At 38.7% G+C, this 21,432-nt stretch overlaps 2 protein-coding genes across 2 annotated transcripts in view; both read right to left on the bottom strand.

Annotated features, from left to right (window-relative positions):
• Positions 1-1,436, bottom strand: part of ACAT1 (acetyl-CoA acetyltransferase 1) — a 17,383-nt gene extending 15,947 nt beyond the window's left edge. The window contains exon 1 of the mRNA XM_009999426.1: positions 1,333-1,436. Coding sequence (XP_009997728.1) covers positions 1,333-1,436 — 104 coding nt within the window. The remainder of the gene's footprint in view (positions 1-1,332) is intronic.
• Positions 1,437-9,153: 7,717 nt separating this feature from the next.
• Positions 9,154-21,432, bottom strand: part of CUL5 (cullin 5) — a 22,300-nt gene continuing 10,021 nt past the window's right edge. The window contains exons 8-18 of the mRNA XM_009999393.1: positions 19,643-19,773; positions 18,773-18,880; positions 18,123-18,187; positions 15,820-15,952; positions 15,156-15,287; positions 14,378-14,501; positions 13,460-13,635; positions 13,180-13,341; positions 12,372-12,490; positions 10,926-11,049; positions 9,154-9,768 (exon numbers count right to left, since the gene is read on the bottom strand). Of these exons, the coding sequence (XP_009997695.1) occupies positions 9,574-9,768; positions 10,926-11,049; positions 12,372-12,490; positions 13,180-13,341; positions 13,460-13,635; positions 14,378-14,501; positions 15,156-15,287; positions 15,820-15,952; positions 18,123-18,187; positions 18,773-18,880; positions 19,643-19,773 (1,469 nt within the window). The 3' untranslated portion in view covers positions 9,154-9,573. The remainder of the gene's footprint in view (positions 9,769-10,925; positions 11,050-12,371; positions 12,491-13,179; positions 13,342-13,459; positions 13,636-14,377; positions 14,502-15,155; positions 15,288-15,819; positions 15,953-18,122; positions 18,188-18,772; positions 18,881-19,642; positions 19,774-21,432) is intronic.

Below are 21,432 nucleotides of genomic sequence, written 5' to 3'. Positions count from 1 at the left end.
CCCCCGGCCCGGCCTTTCTTCAGTGTCGAGCTGGAATGAACATCATAACCCCGCGTGGGGGTTTATGCCCACGCGGAAGCCGTGCCGGAAACGTCCCTGCGCAGATACAGGGTGTGCGGGGATGCAGGTGCCGAGCCCAGGGCTCCATCCTGTCTAGCCCTGGCTATAAACATCCCAAAGTGTTACTGGCTGGGATGTCTCAGCAGCTGCCCCTGGAGGTCGGTGCCCGCTGCAACCCGGCTGGCTCGGGGTGCCCGTGCTGCTGCCACAGCCCTCCCTGGGCTTTGCCTTCCCGCCCCTCTCTGCCTCCAGATACAGGTTCCTAAGTGAAGGCTTCTATTAAATCTGAACGGCCGGTTGGCTGTGCCTCTGTCCACTGCCTACCTAACCTGCATGGGGCTAGGCCAGGAAAAGCCTGGTCCTTCCTGGTCTTGAGCTTTATGTCTCAAAAGGCAAGGTGCCAGCCTCTGAACGCTGCTGCTGCACGCTGCCTAGGACAAGCACTTCCATGTTTGCTTCTGATCAGTCTCGTTGCCTTCTCTTCAGCCACTGTTTAAATTTCTGAAGGAGTTAGCATACCATCTGTTAAAGTATCCCATGACTGCTGCATTCCCTGGAGCTGATGCCTAAACACCAAGTAAGACATTAACTCGCAGCCCTCCTTCTCTTCCCTTTGGACCACAAACTGAAGCGAATACCAAGAGGCACCCTTTGGATACACCACCTGGAAAGCAAGAAGATCTCAACAGTTTGTTTCCATCCACTTGCTATATTGGCTGATCTATTATTATTTTTTCTTCATGCTGTAAAACTAACATTCATCAGCATTGCTTCAGTTCCTTTTCTGTTGTACATCTAAGTCATTTCTCTTTGAGACAGAATTTAACTTTCTGTCTGCTCTCAAAAGTAAAACACTTCTTGCTTTCTGTGTATGTTTTGAGAGTTTTACCAATTAGTCTAGACCTTTGATTTAGAGCCAAAGTTTTAAGGTACAAACCAGACATAACACAGGAACTTAGGAAGATTTTTATCCTGAAAATACATATGTACCATATAGGAAAGACAACCAATTTGGCTGGATAAGAATGTTGTTTAAAAAATGAAAAATGCCAAGAAACATATATAACAAGAAAAGGGGAAGCTCTTCTCTAACTTCATCTTCACTCCTGCAGTATAAGGCCCTTTTTTCCAGGACACAGCCTAGAAAATGCACCAGGACTAGCATTTTTATCATCTCAGCCAGAAAGGCACTTGGGCTCCCAAACATACTGACAGGCCCTTTATTAGAGCTCACACAAGAAGGAAAAGAGAGGACAGTAAAGGTAATCTTACCTTCCTTCAGATGCTGGGAACCCAGGCTGTGCAGCATCAGGCACACCTCCAGTTGGCACACAGCCCACGGTGCAGATCCCATCTGTGGAGAGGTTCCTCTGCATTATGGTATTTAGAGCTCTTGTATGATCTTCTGAGATGAAAACAATTCTGGTCATCATTCCTACTGTCAAACAAAAGGATATTCATACAAGAACATACTGCTTCACTTTGAGATGAGTGGATGAGGTCCTCTATAGACAGATAGGAAGCACTGAGTGTCGCGTTCACAAGCCCCGGTCCTCATGGAGGATTTCAAACAGCCCAGAGTTTTTTGGAAGTCCAATACAGGAATGCATAAGCAATTTGGGAGGTTCATGGAATGTGTTGACGAAAACTTAGTTCTCCATCTTCAAGTGCTAGAGGATCCACTGAGAGGTGTTATGCTGGACCTTGATCTCACCAACAAGGAGAGGCTAAGTAGGGAACATGAAACTTGAGGGCAGCTTTGGCTGCAGTGACCATGTGTCATGGGTCCTTGTCTCTCTCTCTCCTGCCTGGCTTGCCATTAATGTCATGGTTTGGGCCCAACAAGACAACAAAGGAACAGCCCCATGGCTACTCACTCAACTCCTCACCCCACACACACACTCTGGGATAAGGAGGATAAAGCTCACGGGTCAAGACAAAGGACAAGGAGGGTTCTTCACCCATTAAGGTCCCGGGCAAAACAGACTCAACTTGGGGAAAAAATAATAATTTAATTTCACACCAAACAAACACACACAGGACACAGACACACACAGAGCAGGGCTTGCATATGTTACCCCATCCCTCCCTTCTTCCCGGGCCCAAATCCCTTTGTTCCCGGTTTCTCTCCCTCCTCCCCCCCAGTGGCACAGGGGGACAGGGGATGGGGTTTAGAGTCAGTTCACAGGCTGGTGGTTCCTGTTGCTCCTTCCTCCTCAGGAAGAAGGATTCCTTACAGTCCTTCCCTGCTTCCCCATGGGGTCTCTCCTGATAGTTATAGGATACTCATTAGTAGATTCAATAGAAATCTAGCCTAATAAAAATTTACTAAAATAATTAATTTGCTGTACTAAGTTAGCTGAACAGGTTACTTTTAAAACAATGTGCTTTGTGAAACCATCAGTCAATTATGCCAAGCATCCTGCAGGTTGTGATTACATCAAGTCTTCTAAGACTTGTGGTGCCTACAGACAACAGTCAGGTTGATACTGACCCACCTGGGCAATCCACCAGCGGGAGACTGGAGACAGGACCAGGATGGGAGGCAGGACAAAGATGACAAAGGACTAGAATCAACAAAGACCCTCCCAGAAGACTCTCAAGCATGCATAATTACAAAGACAGCCAATTCCAGGAAATAAAATTACTACGTAAAAGAATTCTGGGAACTCATTCACATGGAACTGAATATGTATGTTTTTGGCATATATTGGGGTGTTTTGTGGACAATCCCCAGTGCTGCCCAGCACTGCAATAAAGAATGTCTGCCCAACACCAGCTTGTTTGTTGTTATTGGGTCTTCATCTCAGAATCGTCACCCGGCTGCACTGACACTCCCACTTTGGTGAGGAGTGTTTGGAAGCTCCGAATTTTTGTTTCACTCCCATGGGAAAGAGGAAAGAGTCCTCCACAAACTTGTCCTTCATGAGTCCTTCCCATGAGGTCCGGAGCTGCTCCAGCCTGGGCTTCTCACAGAGTCACGGGTGCTTCAGGAACAAACTCCCCTGGCACCAGGGTCTTCCAAAGCTGCACAATCAGAGTCCACAGGCAGCAAATCCTCTGGCCACAAAATCCAAGTCCACTGGCCAAGTTCACCCCTCCTGGCACCTTCAGGGAATGTTCCATCATGTTCCTCCATGAGAGCAGGGGCACAGCTGCCATCTAACCACGGGTTGCAGGGAAACTTCTGCTTGGGCACCTTCTTCCCCACCAACCACCAGCACAGCTCTCCTCCTCCAGCACAGTTCTCTCCCCTAAGTGCTTCTCTGCTCAGGTGTTACATCAGTTCTTTTGTATGTTAATGACAAAGGTGCATCTATTGTCCCTCCAATGGCTCCTTGCCTGGGTTTTGGAGCAGGGGGAGCTTCTTAGCTTCTTACTGGAGCCACCCCTGTGGCCCTTCACTAAACCAAACCAGAACACCATGGTATAATGGAGTTCCAGGTCCTTAGAGCAGCAAGAAGGGCGCACAGCAAGCTTGCTGTCCTGGACTTCTGCAGCACAGACTTTGGCCTCTGCAGGGACCTGCTCTTCAGGTGCTCAGCCGAGTGCTTCCCTATGCTTTACTCTTTTGTTCCTGTGATCATCACATATCTTCTCCTCCCCTCCTGCAGCTGTTGCTTCCTCTAGTCAATTGGTTGCTTTTTAATTTTTTCCTTCCATTTTCCTCTCCACTCTTCCTCAGGATTTTTTCATGATAATTCGTATTTAAGAAAATTCAAGACAGACTTCAATAGGGACTGTAGCTCAGTAGCATCCCCCACAACCACTGCCTGAGGCTGAGCAGAAGAGCCAGGGTGCTTTCTGTACATTTTCCCAGCATCCAGCTTCACTTTTAGTGATGTTAGAAGATCTATCCTTGCCTTTATTATCTGTTTATGGACTTCATAGAATCAAAGATTTGTTTTGGTTGGAAAAGAAGATAATCAAGTCCAACTGTTAACCTAGCACTGACAAGTCTAGTACCAAACCATGTCCCTAAGCTCCACATCTATGTATCTTTTAAATGCCTCCAAGGATGGTGACTCCATCACTTGCATGGGCAGCCTGCTCCAGTGCCTGACAACCCTTTCAGTAAAGTTATTTTTCCTAATATCCAACCTAACTCTTCCCTGGACTTGTTTCCATTAATTTTTCTAATCCTCTTTGAACCTGCTGATACTTGTGATCTGCAGCCCCAGCTTCACCTGGAACAAGTTGTCTTCTAAAGCAATCTTCTGCTGGTTTCAATCAAGTAGTGGTAGTACTGATGTTACAGGATTTTGTGAAAATAGTTCAGCCTTACTCTGCCTTTCTGCTTCTGTAAGGCTCAGTCACATCCACATTAGAATGCTCCTCTCCCAGCTGCAGCTGTAGGTTTCTTTGTTCCGTGGCCATTTGGTTGCCTTCGTTCCATGTGGTGTGGAACCTAGTCAAAAGCTGTTGGCATCCCATCAGTCCCCTGGCACTGAAGCTGGCTGTGACACACCTTAGCAAGCAGTCATGTTTCACTCCTCAGTTCTTTCAGAAGCAATGGCTGAATGTAATCTGGGCCAGGGGGGCCTACTGACATCTAGACTGCCTGTTTGGTGCAATAAACCCTGCATTAGTTACCTCAGCTTGAGCTAAGCTCCAACTGCCTGCTACAAAAAATGCAGGAGGTGCAACTCCCTTAATGTCTTCATTGGTAGAAATCAAAGACTGCGATAGATGGCAAATCCCAAGCTGCACACATGTAGTATCAAGACTGCGGTCTCAAAACCAGAAAGGCATTCAGAAAGAAAACACTGTGCATTCCCTTCTTTGATTCTTTCAGCACCTCATCAAAAACAATGACAATGTAACTTCAAAGTCACCAATTTTCAGCTTTCAGGAGGCAAGATTTGCTTTGACTATGCCCCAGGTCAGCAGATGGAAGCAGCAGGTGCTTCAGAGCACAGGCAGAGCTTGGAGCACTGGATTCAATTGAAGTTACAGACTGCATCTCCAGAATTAGAATAAATAAGGATGAAATGCAGGCACCATGCCTACAGCCAGAGAAAGATGTTTACACATAAAGCAAATAAGTAAATGAAGTTCTCAAGTTAATATGAAGAATGAAGCAGGTTTAGAGCCTTTCATATTAAGGTCAATGATTCTAACTAAATTGTGATCAACTACTAGGAGCTGAATTGGCTAAGCAACACCTGTGATAACTCGCATAGTTCTAGAGCATTACTCCACCTGAAAAAACACTGGTGAAAGACAACACTTTGTTCTAACAGGAAAAATGGTTTTAAAATAATGGCAGCATGCTATCAAAGTTCTGCCTGGAAGAGTTGCCAGTTTGAAAACTCCTGTGTGCACCGAGTAGCCACTCAAATAGTTATTTATTCCATAAAAATAGTTCTGATCTTTGCATATACCAGAAAGCACAGAACACTGATGCTAGCAGGTGCACTTAAAAGTTGAAATGTAAAAAGAGATTCACATTAAAAGGCAAGGACAATCAGAGAAGTAAAGCCATTGCAGTAAAAGCATTCCTTGGGGCAATCAACTGTTCCCACATCACCATTTGTTTACTGCAGCATCAGGTACCTGAGGGTCCCAACAATCTGGTGACAACAGCAGTAATTTTCAGTGACACTCATTAGAAGTAATTTCAGAGACAAATCAACAAAAACATTCAGCAATCCAAGTACCTCCCAGTAAGTTAGACAGAGACGTAACCCTTTTAAAAAATGCCATAAAGTCAGACACTCCCAGACACTTCTGGCACAGCAGGCTTCAATACATTTAAAGACTAGTCTTTAAATAGAATTTGGAAGATTAAATAGTTCTACATATTTACACCTTAATCTTGAAAAATCTTGACAAGAAAGGAACTGGAAGTTTTTACTTTCTTTCTTTCTTTCTTTTTTTTAGTACTCTGATCATAATAGACTTCAGGACTTGGAATCAGGCAAATTTCATACAGTGGTATTTTTCAGGAGCAGCATCTCAATTCAACTTAAAAATTTTGCAGGGGAAGACACCAAAATACCTTGCTGAATGAGCAGTCTTTTATATTACATTTTTATTTTGCAAGAAAATAAATTATACAACTTAAAAAATAAAATTCAAAAATTAAGCAGTACATCAAAATAGTTCAGCTGGACTGCCATACAGAAACTACCACCATTCAAAATTGTACAGCATTATTACCTTGGTAGTGGCACACATTCAAAATTGTAAATACCATATGTAGATAGATACTACAATTCAGAAACTCAAGTTTGCTCAACACTCCAGACTACATATAGTGTATATGACAGGAAAGCTTTCATGTTTGTTTATTTCACAAATATGACCTCAAAGAATTACAAAGATAGCATCCTAGTCATTTGGATGAAAATAGAAAACAGTTTGAGTTTAAGATAGCAAATCTTTCTGTAAAACTATCAAATCTTTTTGCCAATTGTATTTTTAAAATTTGCACTTTACAGGACAATGGCATCCCAATGCAAATAAATGCAACATGTGAACATTCAGAACATCTATATTCAGTCTAAAAAGGTGGAAGCAAGAAAGTCACATTGTCTTTTTGAAATGTAATTGCATTACAGTCATAACAAACAAAAGATAGATGAGTAAAAATAGAAGCTAAGGACACCAACTGTGGAAAGAGGAAAATGGAAGACTTCAGAATTGAAACCGGGATCCTCATCAAATTGTTGGGATAGCGAAAGATTTAACAGTATTTCTTAATTAAATCCATCAAGAGTGATTTCCACCCCCCGCCCTCCCACTTCTACACCAGATTTCATTCCATAGCTATTCACCGTGGCAGTGTGTGTGGCAACATGTTTTTCAGATGCAGCACCTCTTTAAGCTAGGTCTTTGGACATAAATATTCATAGCTAAAAACTGCAGCCTTAAAAGTGCATTGTTGCCATATTGCAAGTGAATAATAGTTCATTTTCATTTAGATTTGAACTCTACCCTCCCCAAAAGAACAGTTTACCCCAGGTATCTCCCTGCACCCCAGGTGATACTTGTTTTAAGTGCATATTGGTGAAAGTGACCTGATGAAGGATGCGAAGTGTGATTCTGCATCTTTAACAAATTTGCTGGTGTGAGTTTCATTTAATAAAAAACCCGACATCCGTTTCCAGTATATATTAAAAGAAAAATTACCATGTCATAGGCACATTACCAATTATATTTCTGCATCCCAGGTGTTGGGAAATATATTTAGGTTGTATTATTTTATATTTATTAGTTGAGGGAATATGTAGCTCCTTAGCTATTAGGAACTCGTTGCTTTCTACATATGCTTCAGCTTCCTAAACAGTTGTATCTGAGATGCAGTCCCTTGAACTTCTCTCTCAAATCTAAATCAATAGCATCAAAATCAGTATTACCCCTTTGCTGCTCTTTCTGCATGACAACCAGAGAAGAAGAGGTGTGAAGTTAAGGGCTGGAATTGTTTACATTTGAAAAGAGAATGCTCAGAACCTCATGCTTTCCCCAATTATCCCAAGAGAGCATTTATGCCTCTGAAGTTACAAAAACTGAAAGTCTTGCAGCACAAAGGTTTTTTATTAGAATTCTGTTTTCTAAGGTTCAAAGAGTGTTACTGGTTAACTACACAAAGCACCACTTGCTTTTGATTCTGTATTGCAACACCACAGGGCCAAGATAAAAGATGCAATATTTTAAACAGCATCTGCTTTTGAGTATCAATAAAAGCATGTGACATAAGCTGTGGGGTCTCAATCAGCAGTAATTGGCCAGGTCTCCATTTCTCTCCATCTCCTGTTCATTAAACCCTCACTACCAAACTTCTTACTCAAATAGATGTCCAAGTACACACTGTTCTCAGGCAGTCACGTTGGCATTTCCATGAGTAACAGAGCATGCAGCCTGTTGAAGGGTGGAAACAGCCATTCTTGTTGAGTTTTCTTTTAAAGCACTCTTACTTTATACTTTACTGCAACCATATGAAAGCAAAACTCCTGCTCCTACTTACTGAAAGGTTTTCCGTTTTGACTAAAGTTACTTGTATCCTCTTCCCCTTTCAATCATCCAAGATGAGACCTTTTTTACATCTTGTACTTGAACTGGTTAATTGAAAAAAAATCAACCACACACTTGCAATTTACAGAAGAATATTCATAGAGAACTGAGTAAAACACAACTTACCTTTTGTCCAAAGCCAGGCACTCTGCTCCAGTGATTCGTGTTATCAGTCCAGTAAATGCTGGGACATTTCAGAGTAGCAGAGACTCAGGCAGTGCCAAACAACTACTTAAGGTGATTGAAAATAGAAGAGGTAACCTTAAAAAGTTGAAATTCCTGATGTGTATTTGGCACTCTCTCCGCATACACTAAATAAGGTATTTTTTCCTTAGGTTTTTACCATTTTCGCTAGAATTGTATTTCCTACCCTGCCAGTTTCAAGATAAAAAGCAGACGGTTTGATTCTCATATAAAGATGTTGACTTCTAAGCAACAAATGAACCTTGCGCGTACATATAACGTTATCAAGAAGGAATTAGTACAGGGATCTTCAAGTGGTATTTTCTTTCTGGGGGAGTTGTGCAACAGTTACTCTTTAATGCATTCAGATATATGTAGTCATACTTAAATATTTCGAATACAAATATTAAATGTACAACGAAATACACTTAATATTTCTGTTCAATGTAAGAGACCCACCCGTGAAAATCACTTTTAGAGTGAAGTATCATTCAAGAAAGCTTCACTTTCTCAAAAAGGATTTTAGCAAATCAACTATCCAAATAAGGTAACAAATTATGTATATCCACTTGTTTACAGCAACAATTTAAAAACAATGATCTCTTGCTTAAGGAAAAATATCACCCATGACTTGGAATTATTTTTATGTCACTTCTGCATCAATTATTAAAATCCAGTTACTAGACTGAAGCACTGCTCTAGCCAACAGGTTTTAACTGTAACAAATACGTATCAGTTGTGATGCTGTGTTTGTGTCTCAAATGTTATTACATAAAAAGGATCAGAAGTGGACAGTACATTAATCTGTTGATCCAAAACACAAAAGTGGAAGTGCTACTTCTAGTCCTAATTGCATTTAAAATAAAAAAAAAAACAAACAACCAACAAAACGGAAAAAACCAACCAAACAAACAAAAAAAACCCAACCAAAAAACCCAAAACAAAACTAATAGCAGTTCCTCAGTGCATGAATATTTGAATATTTTTTCCTTGTGCAAGTACTGGTCATCTAAAAACCCAAACCTGCGTTCTTCCTGGTGGGTGTAAATCAAATCTACTTTAAAAAGTTCACATCGGGCTCTTCATGAATGCAAGTTTCCCACAAAACAGCATGCTGTTAAAAGTGTGCAACATGAAGGGAATGCCATCATGCTAGCTGAATGAGATTGGCAAAATATAGTCCTCTGTAAGGTAAGGCAGGGATTTGAATACGTAACGGAAGTCAGAACAAGTCCTTCTGCAGCACAAACTGTTGCAGCTGTCTGTCCAAGCACCCTTCCATTTGTGTTCTCAGCATCCTGCAGAGTCCTCAAATTATGCCATATAGATGAAGGTGTTGATATCTGACTCATCTCTTCTGATATATTTGTGCTCAATAAGCCATTCAATTTGCTCTTTTATCATTTTCTTTTGTGGCAAGAACATGTTTTTTAATATTTCTACCAGTTCAGTCTGAAGCTGGGCATTAGTAATTTTCTTCCGCATTTTCATTATTTGGATGATAGCCTCCTGGTGGGGGACAGGAGAAAAAAAAGTTATTTTTTTTTTAAAAAGCTTGGGTGAAGTGACAAGCATTAGTAGGGGACCCCTGGTAAGGCAAGACAGCAAGGAAATCTGTATTTTTCCTTAAAAACCAGATATAGGCTGCATTTCTTAGCCTAAGTAGATACTGAATTGTGGTTATGAAGACTTTTACAAAGGAAAAGAATGAAGCACTGGCAAGATACAAGAGATGTAAGTCCAGTCAAAGGAGAATCTACAGGTAAATCTTACACCTGGAGTGTGAATTTCTCACTAAAACCTAATATTCATTCACTCTCTGAGCAGAAGTCACCATTTCTAGGGTGACTTGTAATTTGAGTTCTGAGTATCTCATGAAACACAAGCTTAATATAAAATTGGAACTCAGAAGTTCTCATTTAATAAATACAAGCAGTTATTAATCCTTCTGCTGGAAGTATGACTAAGATGTTAAGTCATGTGGGTACAATTGTGCACATACAGATGTGCAGAACCTGGAATCTAATCTGACTAGTAGAAGAGACCTGCAATTCGAGGGAAAGATGGTATTTTCAAGACTCTGTTGGAAGTAATAATCTCTGATGCCTAAAAAATTTCAGGTTTTTTTAGAACTGTCAGCTCAAAAAATTTGACACAAGTACCCAACTGAAGGACAATCAAGCACAAAGCTGCAGCTTGCAAATCTGAGATGTATCTATAAACTTCCCCTCTAAAGAGCAGACCTCTCAAAAAGTCGTACTGCTATTACTAAAGCATGATCCCATGATCTCTTCATGTAGAGCAGCCAAAGAGGCCTCAAGATCAACAAAACTGTTTATGTTGGTGGCTCAAAGTCATCAACTTTAACATCTGCTTTTGCCACCCACCACTACGCAGTTACACCTTCACCACTTGCTTAGTATCTGCTTTGTCCTCTTTAAAAATCATGATCTGGTACATCAGCACAGAAGGCCAAGAGCTGTAAGTGCATAAACATGTATGTAAAATCCAGTATATACAAATAACCTAAGCAAACAGCAAAACTTAGATCCAGTGGGATTCAACAGCATTCATTCCATACATCAAGATCTAAATGGGGACAAGATGCAGTGATAATACAACAGAAGAAACAGGATCATTTTATATTCCTTTGGCAGTTTACTTGCCTGGGTTCGTAATATTCTCAGCTGGACTATTCCTTCATTTTCCTCTTCCCGCATTCTCTCTGTAGTAAGTTGCAATCGACCAATCAAATTTATCTTGCCCCTTTTCTGAACTTTAGCATTTTTTCTGAAAAAGTTGTATCGTAGGAAAATAAGCAAACAATACATTTTCAATTAAGAAATTCCTGTTAAATTACAGCAGCAAGGAGTACCATCACATATCAGATATTTGTAGGCTATCAGAATTCTAACAGTGAGATGGCTGGTTGACAAACCAGAACTCAGTGCCCATGTCTCTGCACAATAAAACCTGCATGCACTCCCATTACCAAAAAATCCATCAGCTGAAACTGACATTGTCCAAAGTTGAAAAGTATGCAGTATTATTTTAAATATTAAAATTGCATAAAAATATATTTCACTTTAATGATATACAACTAGGGTTCCTCAGAGAAGTTTTTACAACAAAGTTCAGGAAATTGGATTAGTTTGTTTTCCATCAAAATAACCATCTGTCCAGCAGAAAAACAGGGTAAGTAACAGCTATTTTAACAAAGAAAGCTGATGGCATTCTTCAGTGGTCACCTACAAACTTTCTGTACAGCCTTTTTCTTTCTGTCATGCCCTCTCATCACCTCCCAAAGCTCATGATTCTGATGACAGGAACAAACATCATGGCCCTGGGCAAGAAACTGAGCCCTAGGAAAGCAGATTTGTCACCCTCTCCCTCTCTCCACAGATCCACATATCCTGCTGCTACTGAGAATAAGGTCCAGAATCTGAGGTTACTAGCAAGGAGCCAGTTCTAATGATAGTCATTGACAATAATAACAAGCAAAAACCAAACTAAAACATGCTGAATGTAGCATATACCATTTAGAGATCCTCTCCATTCATATAATCTTATGCTTTGAAGGATTTCAAAGCATCAGTAAAAGAGCACTGCATTCTCACTGAAATAAAGACACTCCTCTCTGGTGAAAGCCACATAAAAAATCCTGTTTTTTTGAAAGAACATCATATTATTAAGCAGTTTCACTTCCACTTTTAACTTGTCACTCTGCTGTTGACACTGTGTGTGTGTAACAATCAGTACAGCATCAGTGCTCTGCTTACATGCTGCCCTTCCAATATGAAATTTCATGTGCTCCTTAGGAACAAGGAAACAGCAAAAGCCTCCAATTTTGCACTTCATCCCTAGGTATTTAAGAAATTAAATTTCACAGAAAGCAATCATAGAAACATTTGTCTGAAGGGACTGCTGTAGGTCATCTAGTCCAAGCATCTACCTGAAGCATGACTATTGCCAGAACTAACTGAAGACAGGGCAGCAAAGCATGGGTCTAGCTGAATCTTGAAAAAACTTTCAAGGACAATGGTAAACTTGATGTGAATTATTTTAACTACAAAATAGCACATTGTTATTTTACTTTTCAAACATAATCTTACATTAAACTGAACTCCTGGTTCACCGAGAAGAGGGTTCCTTCTGTAAAGTCTTTGGGTGAATTGACTTGAGGTTCATACAATAAAACCTGACGTTTCAGCTTTGGAAATGCTACAAGAGACTACAGAGAAAAGGGAGGGGGGAAGAATGAAAATAAAACACCAGTCTTTCTACATGGAAACAATCACTTTTTAAGAACATAATTCACTCATGTGCAGACTGAAGTGATCAAACCACATAGCCTTGTTTGGAGCTACGAGAGGGCAACATGAAGATACTAGTAAAACCAGAAAGGGGACACAGTTTACCAAATCTCCCTCTGAAATGGGTTAATTAATGGGTTAAAATCATACAGAGAAGCAAACCGCACAAACTCAGGGCTACAGAAGTGGTGTTAAGTCTGATTTAAGTGATTTCTCTCTTCATTTGTGAGCTAAGTAATAACAAGTCTGATAAAGCATAAAGGAAGTTACTTTTAAGTAACATATATTGATCAGGTGCCACTGATTTCTCAGATTTAGACCAGTCCCACTCCAGAAACCACAATCCTAACTGTGATGTAGGCAGCATATGGTCAAAAAGATCTTGCTGTTTCCAAAAGCTTAAGCTAGGTAATATTGGGTAGAGAGAATGTGTTAATGTAGAGGCTGTGTGAGCTCAACAGTAATGCAAGGAGCCAGCATAAAAACTGATTAATTAGCAAGAAAGGCATTCGAGTTTCAGTTTCAAAGTGACAGTGCTTTAAAAACACAAATCCAGTATTTCAGAGCACAGAAATCAAGAAATCTGTTTCAAGAGAAAGGGAAATACCCATAAAGTCCTCCTAAGTTCTGCATCAGGGAGTTCAGTTGCCAGTTTTAGATTTTCAAAGCTGATCTTCTCTCTGGGTCTTTGGTTCCATGCGAACAGCACAGCTAGCTGAAATGTTGTTACCTCCAAGTCATACTGGCCAACCTCATTCTTAAATGTTATCTGTGAACAGAATGACAATTTTACTTACAAGCCTTTCTGGATAACAAACTTTCTTACAATTACAAATACACAGAGAGTAGAGTCATCGATATCAACACACTGAAAACTATACACTTACAATTCCATTAGACATGAGGTGGTGCCAGTGAAGTTTTCTACCACTATGATTCTTTTTATAAAATTCTTCAACTTCTGGGATGAGATCTTCTAATTCCGTGGGCAGTGAGACAAACACTTTTTCAGAGCTTCGAGACCAGGCACCAGCATTTAAAATTTTAATATTCACAGAGTCAGCTGTAAGACAATATTGGATTGTATATGTATCTCCAGTTATAACAGACAGAGTAACAAAATACTTTTTTTTTTTTCTGCTCTAAATACAATTATGGAGGACCAAATTTTAAGAAAGTAGCAAGGAGTCTACCTACTTCAACATTAAGGTACTCTATGTATGCACCACTGGCTTTTTGCGAGCAACACTGATTGAAATCTGATTTTTTTGGCTAGCCCTGCAGAGCTCTTTATGCCCTGATTGAAGCTTAATAGCTGATGCTTTTAAGGACTACTCAAGGGTTTTCAGCAGTATCAAGTCCAAAACCCAATGTTCCTCAGCCTCTTTTATCGCTGAAATTTAACCTCAGGTAAGTGATTTGAGCTCTTCACAGTGTGCATCCAGCACTGGGAGGAAAAGGAGAAGCACAGCATAAAGCACTCATGAAGAATGATGAAGGCACAGAAGAAAGGGGTAGTTCAGGCATTCACCTGGCTGATACTGATCCAAGCCCCTGCTTGGAATTTATCAAAAGTAGGGAGTCTGTATCTACAAGACTACTCACAATGAAAACCCGCAACAGCTTACAGAATTATATAGCTCCAGAGTCAACTATTGAGAAGGCAGAGACTACAGACACCTGGGGAGAACAATGCCCTGAAGACTATGTTCAACCTGCAGTTGATATAATTTTTAACTCAAGAGTCAAAATAATTATTTTTCATTAAGAGAAAGGAAAAATAGCAAATTATTTTATAACAGTACCTGGTAAAGCAAGTTTGTTATTTTTGTGCATTTCTTTGAAGGCCTGGTTCAAGTCTTCAGACACTTTGATATCCTGAAACATTCTAGCCAGCTTGTTTACATAATCTGCTGGCATTCCTACTTCCTGCATAAACAAACAGAACATTAGACTATGACACAGGCAACTCTGAACAAAAATCTTTCTTCTTAAAATAATAAACTGAAAAACATGAAGAGCATTAAACTACAAGGGTATCACCACTTTAAAGTAATAGTCAATCTACAATGCAATATAAAGTTTTTTGTATGTTACCCGTTAAATGCATATGATGGTCCTTTCAAAGAAATCCAAGTGTTGAAGAACATATGCATGCATTAAGGAATCAGTGAATACTGAGATATGAAACAATGTTCAAAGCATGCAAATAACAGTCTAATCTACATTAAATTTCACAATTCAAACACAACTAATTATTTACATACCTAAACAACAAGTACATAATAAGAGCATTTTGCTGATTTGCATACAGAATATTTTAAGTCTTCAGATAATCATACGTGAAATATTTGAAAATCTATCACTACCACTATAAGGATCAACATTTCCCTTAGAAAAGAGCCAAATTATTTCACTTGCACAAAATATTGCAATAAGATGGAAGTATAAGTTATCTGAGTGGGCTGCAATTTAAGATAGAACTCACCTAAGCAAAAATAAGATCTGAGGTCAAGACTGGAAATTAATACCACAAGCAAGAAGCAAAAAGGCAAAAAGAAAGACAGATGTCAGGCTACTTACTCTGAGCCATTCCACCATATTCTCCTCAATTTCACTATCAGCTGATATATCTAATATGAGGCGTCTCGTTAAGTGAGCTTTGTGATATCGCATGAAAACATCTTTATTCTGTACATATTTAAGTACCAAAAGCTGTCAAAAAAAGTACATTTTAATGTATTTATTTGCAATCAGACAAGTCTTTGATCGCTGATCTAATGCCACTGTAGACTATGAAGTACAAACAGGCTACCAGACATTGCCTTAAAAGCAATGTCTTAAGAGCAACTGTTTTAATACTATCACATGCATCAGCTGTGGATCTTTCCTAATACCACACCTCCAATTTCTTTATTGGCAATCAAGAACCTTCTCTTAAATCAGAAAAGACATTGGCACTGGCATGTAAAAGTCTCCTGTATTATTTTCTGTATTAACATTAGTTACAATAATACATAACAGTCTAATATAGGCACTAATTTAGTGAACTGACTCAGAGACATGAAAACACTGCATGGTTTACAAGATTCTTGCACATACACACTTAGTGACATAATAAACTCTATTCCCTATTATTACACTTTGCATAACTGTTTTTGAAGATCAAGGCCTCAACACACCTAAGGAAATAAACCAAGTAAATTAATTCTTCTGAATAACTGAGAAGTAGAAAGCAAATACATACCACTTCTTTAAGCTTTGCTTCAATTTCTTCAGAGGTCAGTTTTTTGCTTAGTGGCGTTTTTCTTAGCAACATGTCACAGTAATTAGCAAGAAGTTCAGGGCATTTGGATTCAGGCTGTGTTTTCAATCCAACACTAAATAAAAGAACAACAAATCTTCAAAATGTAAAGAATCTTGTTATTCTGGTAAGTCACACTATTAACTAGAAATACCTCTCTTTCCTGATCCCCTCGGCAAGGATCCTGTTAAACTAATCCTTGCTAAACTAATGAAGAATTAGGGATAACTCCCTTTTCATCTTGAAAGAATAGATACTACCCAGCATTTTTATGCAGCTTCTACATCTTGATAATCCCAACTGCTATTAATTTTGGAACTCCAGCAATTACAAACTACATTTTGGAAGAACTTAATATTGCGTGGCAGTAAATATTCCAGTACATAGTTGACAAATGCTGCAGTGAAATGCTTCACTCATCAGTATGCTCTAATGAAAGTCTCAAGAACAGTCTCCTGCACTGCATTTCACAGACAGCAAAACCTAACCCACCTGTTGCATAGTAACAGCATAAATTTATTTTATAATGGGTACAAACAGTGGACTAACAATTTGAATATTAAAGGCAGACTAAAGCTGAACAAGAAGATGCTACAGTTGAGAGATTGTGGCTCTTCAAAAGGCATGCAAGCACAAAGTCACATTCTGAACCTGTGTCTAGACTGGTGCATGAAATACTGCCAAGGTCCAATCCCTGTTTCTAGGATGAGGTGACACCAACTTGATTGCTAGTCTCAAGGGCCCAAAACAAAGGCAGTAAGACAGCAGGTAAAAAGCAGTTGGGATGCTCAGGGAGCCAGTGTTCTTGCCCATTCTCTCACCCTCTCATCAACTAGTGTAGACAGTGCTAAAACACTTCAAACAACTTGTCCTTTTTAATTAACTAAGCAGCTTGCAGGCTAGTGTCTTCTGCTCTCCTAAAGACCATCTGGAGCAAAAGCAGATCATTAGTCTTTTGTTTGGTATGAGACAAAACCCTTATTTAATCAATGTATTCCCAGGTATTTCTGAACAGGAGTCTTTAAGATCCTGACAGCAATGAAAAATTAACAAATTCCATATTCTTTGACTTAACTTAATAGCACAATTTAAGCAGGATGAAGTTTCATTTTGCTTAAACCAGACTGTATATGTAGCTTCCCAAGCTTGAGAGCACTTTTGAAGAAGAATGCTGAACAGAAGGCTATCACTATCATGGTGGTTTCTTAGAAATCACTAGGCACAGTTTGGATAAGGTATTCGGATGCTCTCAGGGAAATAATAAAAGCATCAGCAGAGACCTAAAAAATTCCTCAACCTTGCCTACATCTATACAAAATATACAAAGCAGGGATCCAGACTGCTCTCAGGGTGTTCCTCCAATAACACAAAACAGCAAGGCTAATCCCTGTCTAGGCTTAATATTAGTCCAAAATCAAATGCAGAGTAAGAACCAGAGTACTGAACAGATAACGATACCCACCCACCCCTAACTAGAAGTAACTGGAAAGGGAAGCTGGCAGTCCAGCTATATAGGCTTTGTTTCCATAGTAAATCAGACTACCAACTAGATATAAGCAATCCCAGCCACCTAAATATATACAGATTCCTACTCAAGTGGCACATTACACATTAAATGTTAACCATCAATCCATCAATTACCTGACTGCTACCTTCTCTTGGCTGAGTTAGCAGAGTAGCTACTGTAAGCATGGTTTTTCTTCTTGAGCCACACAGGTCTGCTTAATCTACTGGAAGCTGCTTAAACTAACCTGGTTAATCCTGCACTGAAACAAAAATGTAACACCCAGACAGGTCACACTCACAGCTGGCACAAGAGGAGGCAGCAAACACCTTGTGGATGGCTATGCCTTAATCAGCCACAGCTACTCACATAAGAATTACTGCCTTGGTTCCCCCCAGGACTTTTACTGAAGTTGCAGCAGTGTTATATGGCCTGGGTTTTTGAAATTAATAACCCAGGAAGGTACTATTAAATTGCAGTAAGAAAATGACTCATTATTATAAAAGAATAGACCCCCAATTACTATAAATAAATTTGAGTTTAAACGGGCTGCTATTGACTGAACCACTGCCATGTGAAGAATGTCTTACGAGTGGTTGATAAGCAATCTGAAATTCCGTAATGCAAAGAATACAAACCACTTTTAAAGACAGTGTTACTTTTTTGAAGTGATATCTTAAAAGAGAATCTCAACCTTCAACAATTCAAGAACTCTGATTTACATAAAGTTGTTAGGGCTTACCCCTTTTGCTTCAACGGCAATTCAAGTTTAAATATGGTAGCATCATTCACAACTGCTTTGTACGCCTGAAAAATAATTTCAGGTTATTAATGTTTCACTCAATTTCTCTCTTTTAATACATGAACCACGAAGGTTTTCTCTTTTTAGCTTACTCTAACACAAAATTAATCTGTTTTTTTCATCAGCCCATAGTATGCAGATTTGATTTTCAATATGTGAGTTAGAATCTCATTACTCAGTTTCCCATTAACTGACGTTTTGTGTTTTCCTCTTTTCCATTAACATACTACTTCCCTTTAAGCAATAACTTAGGAACAGCTTGCATGGAGCAGGTTCCATATGCGAAGTCATGAGACTACACCCCAATACTTAGTATAATCTAAACATAAATCTATTGCCAAATCAGACATTAAGGTGCTCAACACACAGCTCAGCCTCTGATGTGCTCTGCATTACAGAGCTGAACACAATTGCAACATTATGCACAACACAAATTAAAAGCTAATCAGCTGGCAGTAAGTTTCATCAATATTTTATTCTGCATATTTAAGAGCATCTTCTGGATTTAACAGTGAATGGGCACAAGGACTTCAGAGACATCATAACAGATTATAACAGTTCTTAAACTGAAAACAAATGATCACACATACCTTATCTCTTGCAGTAAGAAATCTTGGATCATCTTGAAAAGCTTCTTTAACCAATTTACTAAATCGATTAAATAGTGTAAGCAATTGCTCTACATATTTCTCAGAATCCTGAAGTTAGAGACAAAAATCAAATTAAAAAACCCAAGGCTCCACAGAATCCAACATGAGTTGCATGTAATGCTCTCATCTGTAGTAATGTAACGCAGTATCCTCAAGCTTGCATGCTATGAATGAGTATTTTATTTTTACTCTATACTGAAGAGCTCTACAGCAGGTACGCCTCAAAATTGACTTTCAGGATAGTACTTCCAATATATAAACATATATATAAACAAATATATAACTTTGAAATATCGTATAACAACTTCTAAATAAAAGAAGTTTTCAAGAAGCAATACAAGGCACATCCTAACTGCTGCAGATACTCAAGCCTCCTAGATGCAGAGAAAAATATGATTAAAAGCTGAAAAAGAACAGTGAGGAAAACAGTTAATTTCCACACTGAACAGCCACTCTTAGCTTGAAAGCAATTTTCAAATTTCATCAGGAAGTTACAGTTTTGAAAAAACTGATTATGCCTTTTTAGCTAACGTGCTAACACAATCCTACCATATAAGTACTCCATGATTTTAATTTATAACCTTTTATTTACTGCAAATTACATGCACATTTTAAAGATACAACTGAAAACATATGGAATAAAAAATTATTCTAATGATGTTTTAAATTTCCAGTGGATCAAAATTTTATGTTTAAACATAGAATCTTCATGTATTATTTCCATTCACATATATGTCCCACAATTAGAGAGTATTTATCTTCTACAAAGTCATTTTTTATTGCATTTTTACTAAAAAACAATACACTTACAGTAGTAATAGTTTCAGCAGCTGCTACCATATCTGCAAGTCCAGCACTAACAATATGTTCTTCCAAGTCCTTTAGCATAGGCTCTATGCCATTTGGAACTTTATCCATCAGTGAAAACATTAAATGCAACTCTGAAAGATACAAATACTGATAAACCCACGAGTCAAAATGCTGTATGAAAAACAAATATTTCTGATAGGGATATCTCAAGTGGAACACTGAATATGTAAAAACCAGAAAATCCAATTCATCCCTTAAAAGGAAAAATGCTTTGCATACTGTTCTAATTCTGGTCCCACAATGAGATTCTTCCAAAGGCAAAAAGAGACATTGCAATGTAGCACTTGTTTATGCATATAGTGTCACAAGCTTGAATAAAACCCCCGAAAGTCAATGACAATTTGGATAAAGTTTAGGTTCCCAACATAATTGCCTTAAAATACCTGGCAAAATGGGTCTCTTTCAGTTGAAAGCCTACCAGAGTTGATGCAGAAGTTGTATGGATTCAAATTTTACATTTTATATTTTAATCAAAGCCACAAAGAGCAATCTTAAATGTATCTTTCAGTATCATCTACAACATTTTGTTTTATTTAAAAGCATGCCAAATAACCAAAACTGAGGTTAAAAGCTTTTTTCCCCCTTTATCTTTTCCCAAATAATAATTTTTTTTTGAAAGTTACCAGTTTAATATGATATGGTTTATTTGTCTACTTTTTGTGAAAGTACTTCAACACTGCTAAAAAAAAAAGTTCTGAAACATCAATAATCGCCTTGAGTGACAAAGCTGTCCACAAAGGAACATCTGGATTAAGGCCACCAGATTGTTTTAGAGAGACCACAGAGATTCAAACTAAACACAGAAAAGGACTCTGCTTAATGAGGTCGAACAAACTGATTACGGATTCTAATCCTTTTTTTAGATAGAAAAAAAATATATAGATTTGTGTACTTCCTCAGTCCTGTATTTACTGTGAAAGGGGTCAAAAGCCAGAGGCCCTGCCCTTGCTTTCTCCCCTGTAATACTTTTGTTGGCAACGTCTACAAGGTCCTGTCCCACTGAGGATGAAATACATTATCAACTTCTGTTTCCCAACCAAATGGAAAAGCAATAGACCGAGAGGCAAAAAAATCCTTTCAAAACATAACAATGCAAATCAAAGAATGGAAACTACCAACAACCTTCCACATGAACTTGCAGTGCTACCAGAGACAACTCACAATGGGCTAAATGCTAGGATTTCAGGAAACAGAAAAAAAAGAAAAGGAGCCAGAGTTATTCTCAATGCAATTTAGATGTATTGTAAGTGATGGCAGCACTTTTACATACGGTAAGTCCAAAAGGTTCACTCAAATTTTACTGGATCTTCTCATCTGTACTTCAAGTAAGGGTGAGAGGGAGGAGAAGATCACAGAAAAAAGCAAACAAACAGAATAAAGTGTTCTACATCTGGTTTTGTAAAATAATTATGACATGAATAATGAAAGAAAAAAAAATTAGTAGTTTCTGGTAATAAATGGTAGCACAGGAAAACTTTAGGTGCATCCCAAAGATTATAGGAACCCCCAGAAACCATATTCTTCAAAGACATTTTGAAGTAACAAAACCAAAGAACATTTCACTGGATTTTTTTCTCAGAATACATCATGGCTCTGAAAAGTAAAGAAATCCATATTGTAGTTGTTGGGGCATTTACATTCTGTTTTCATTTTATATTCATAAAAACCAAGGTTAGTTTATATTTCTGTTATGAAATACTGCAAGAATAAAACTTAGGCCTCACTCTCCC

Source organism: Chaetura pelagica, unplaced genomic scaffold (genome assembly GCF_000747805.2).
Source record: "Chaetura pelagica isolate M959 unplaced genomic scaffold, ChaPel_1.0 scaffold85, whole genome shotgun sequence".
In the NCBI taxonomy this organism is placed as follows: Eukaryota; Metazoa; Chordata; class Aves; order Apodiformes; family Apodidae; genus Chaetura; species Chaetura pelagica.
The sequence above is the reverse complement of the archived record's forward strand: the minus strand, read 5'-3'. Positions and strand labels throughout refer to the sequence as shown.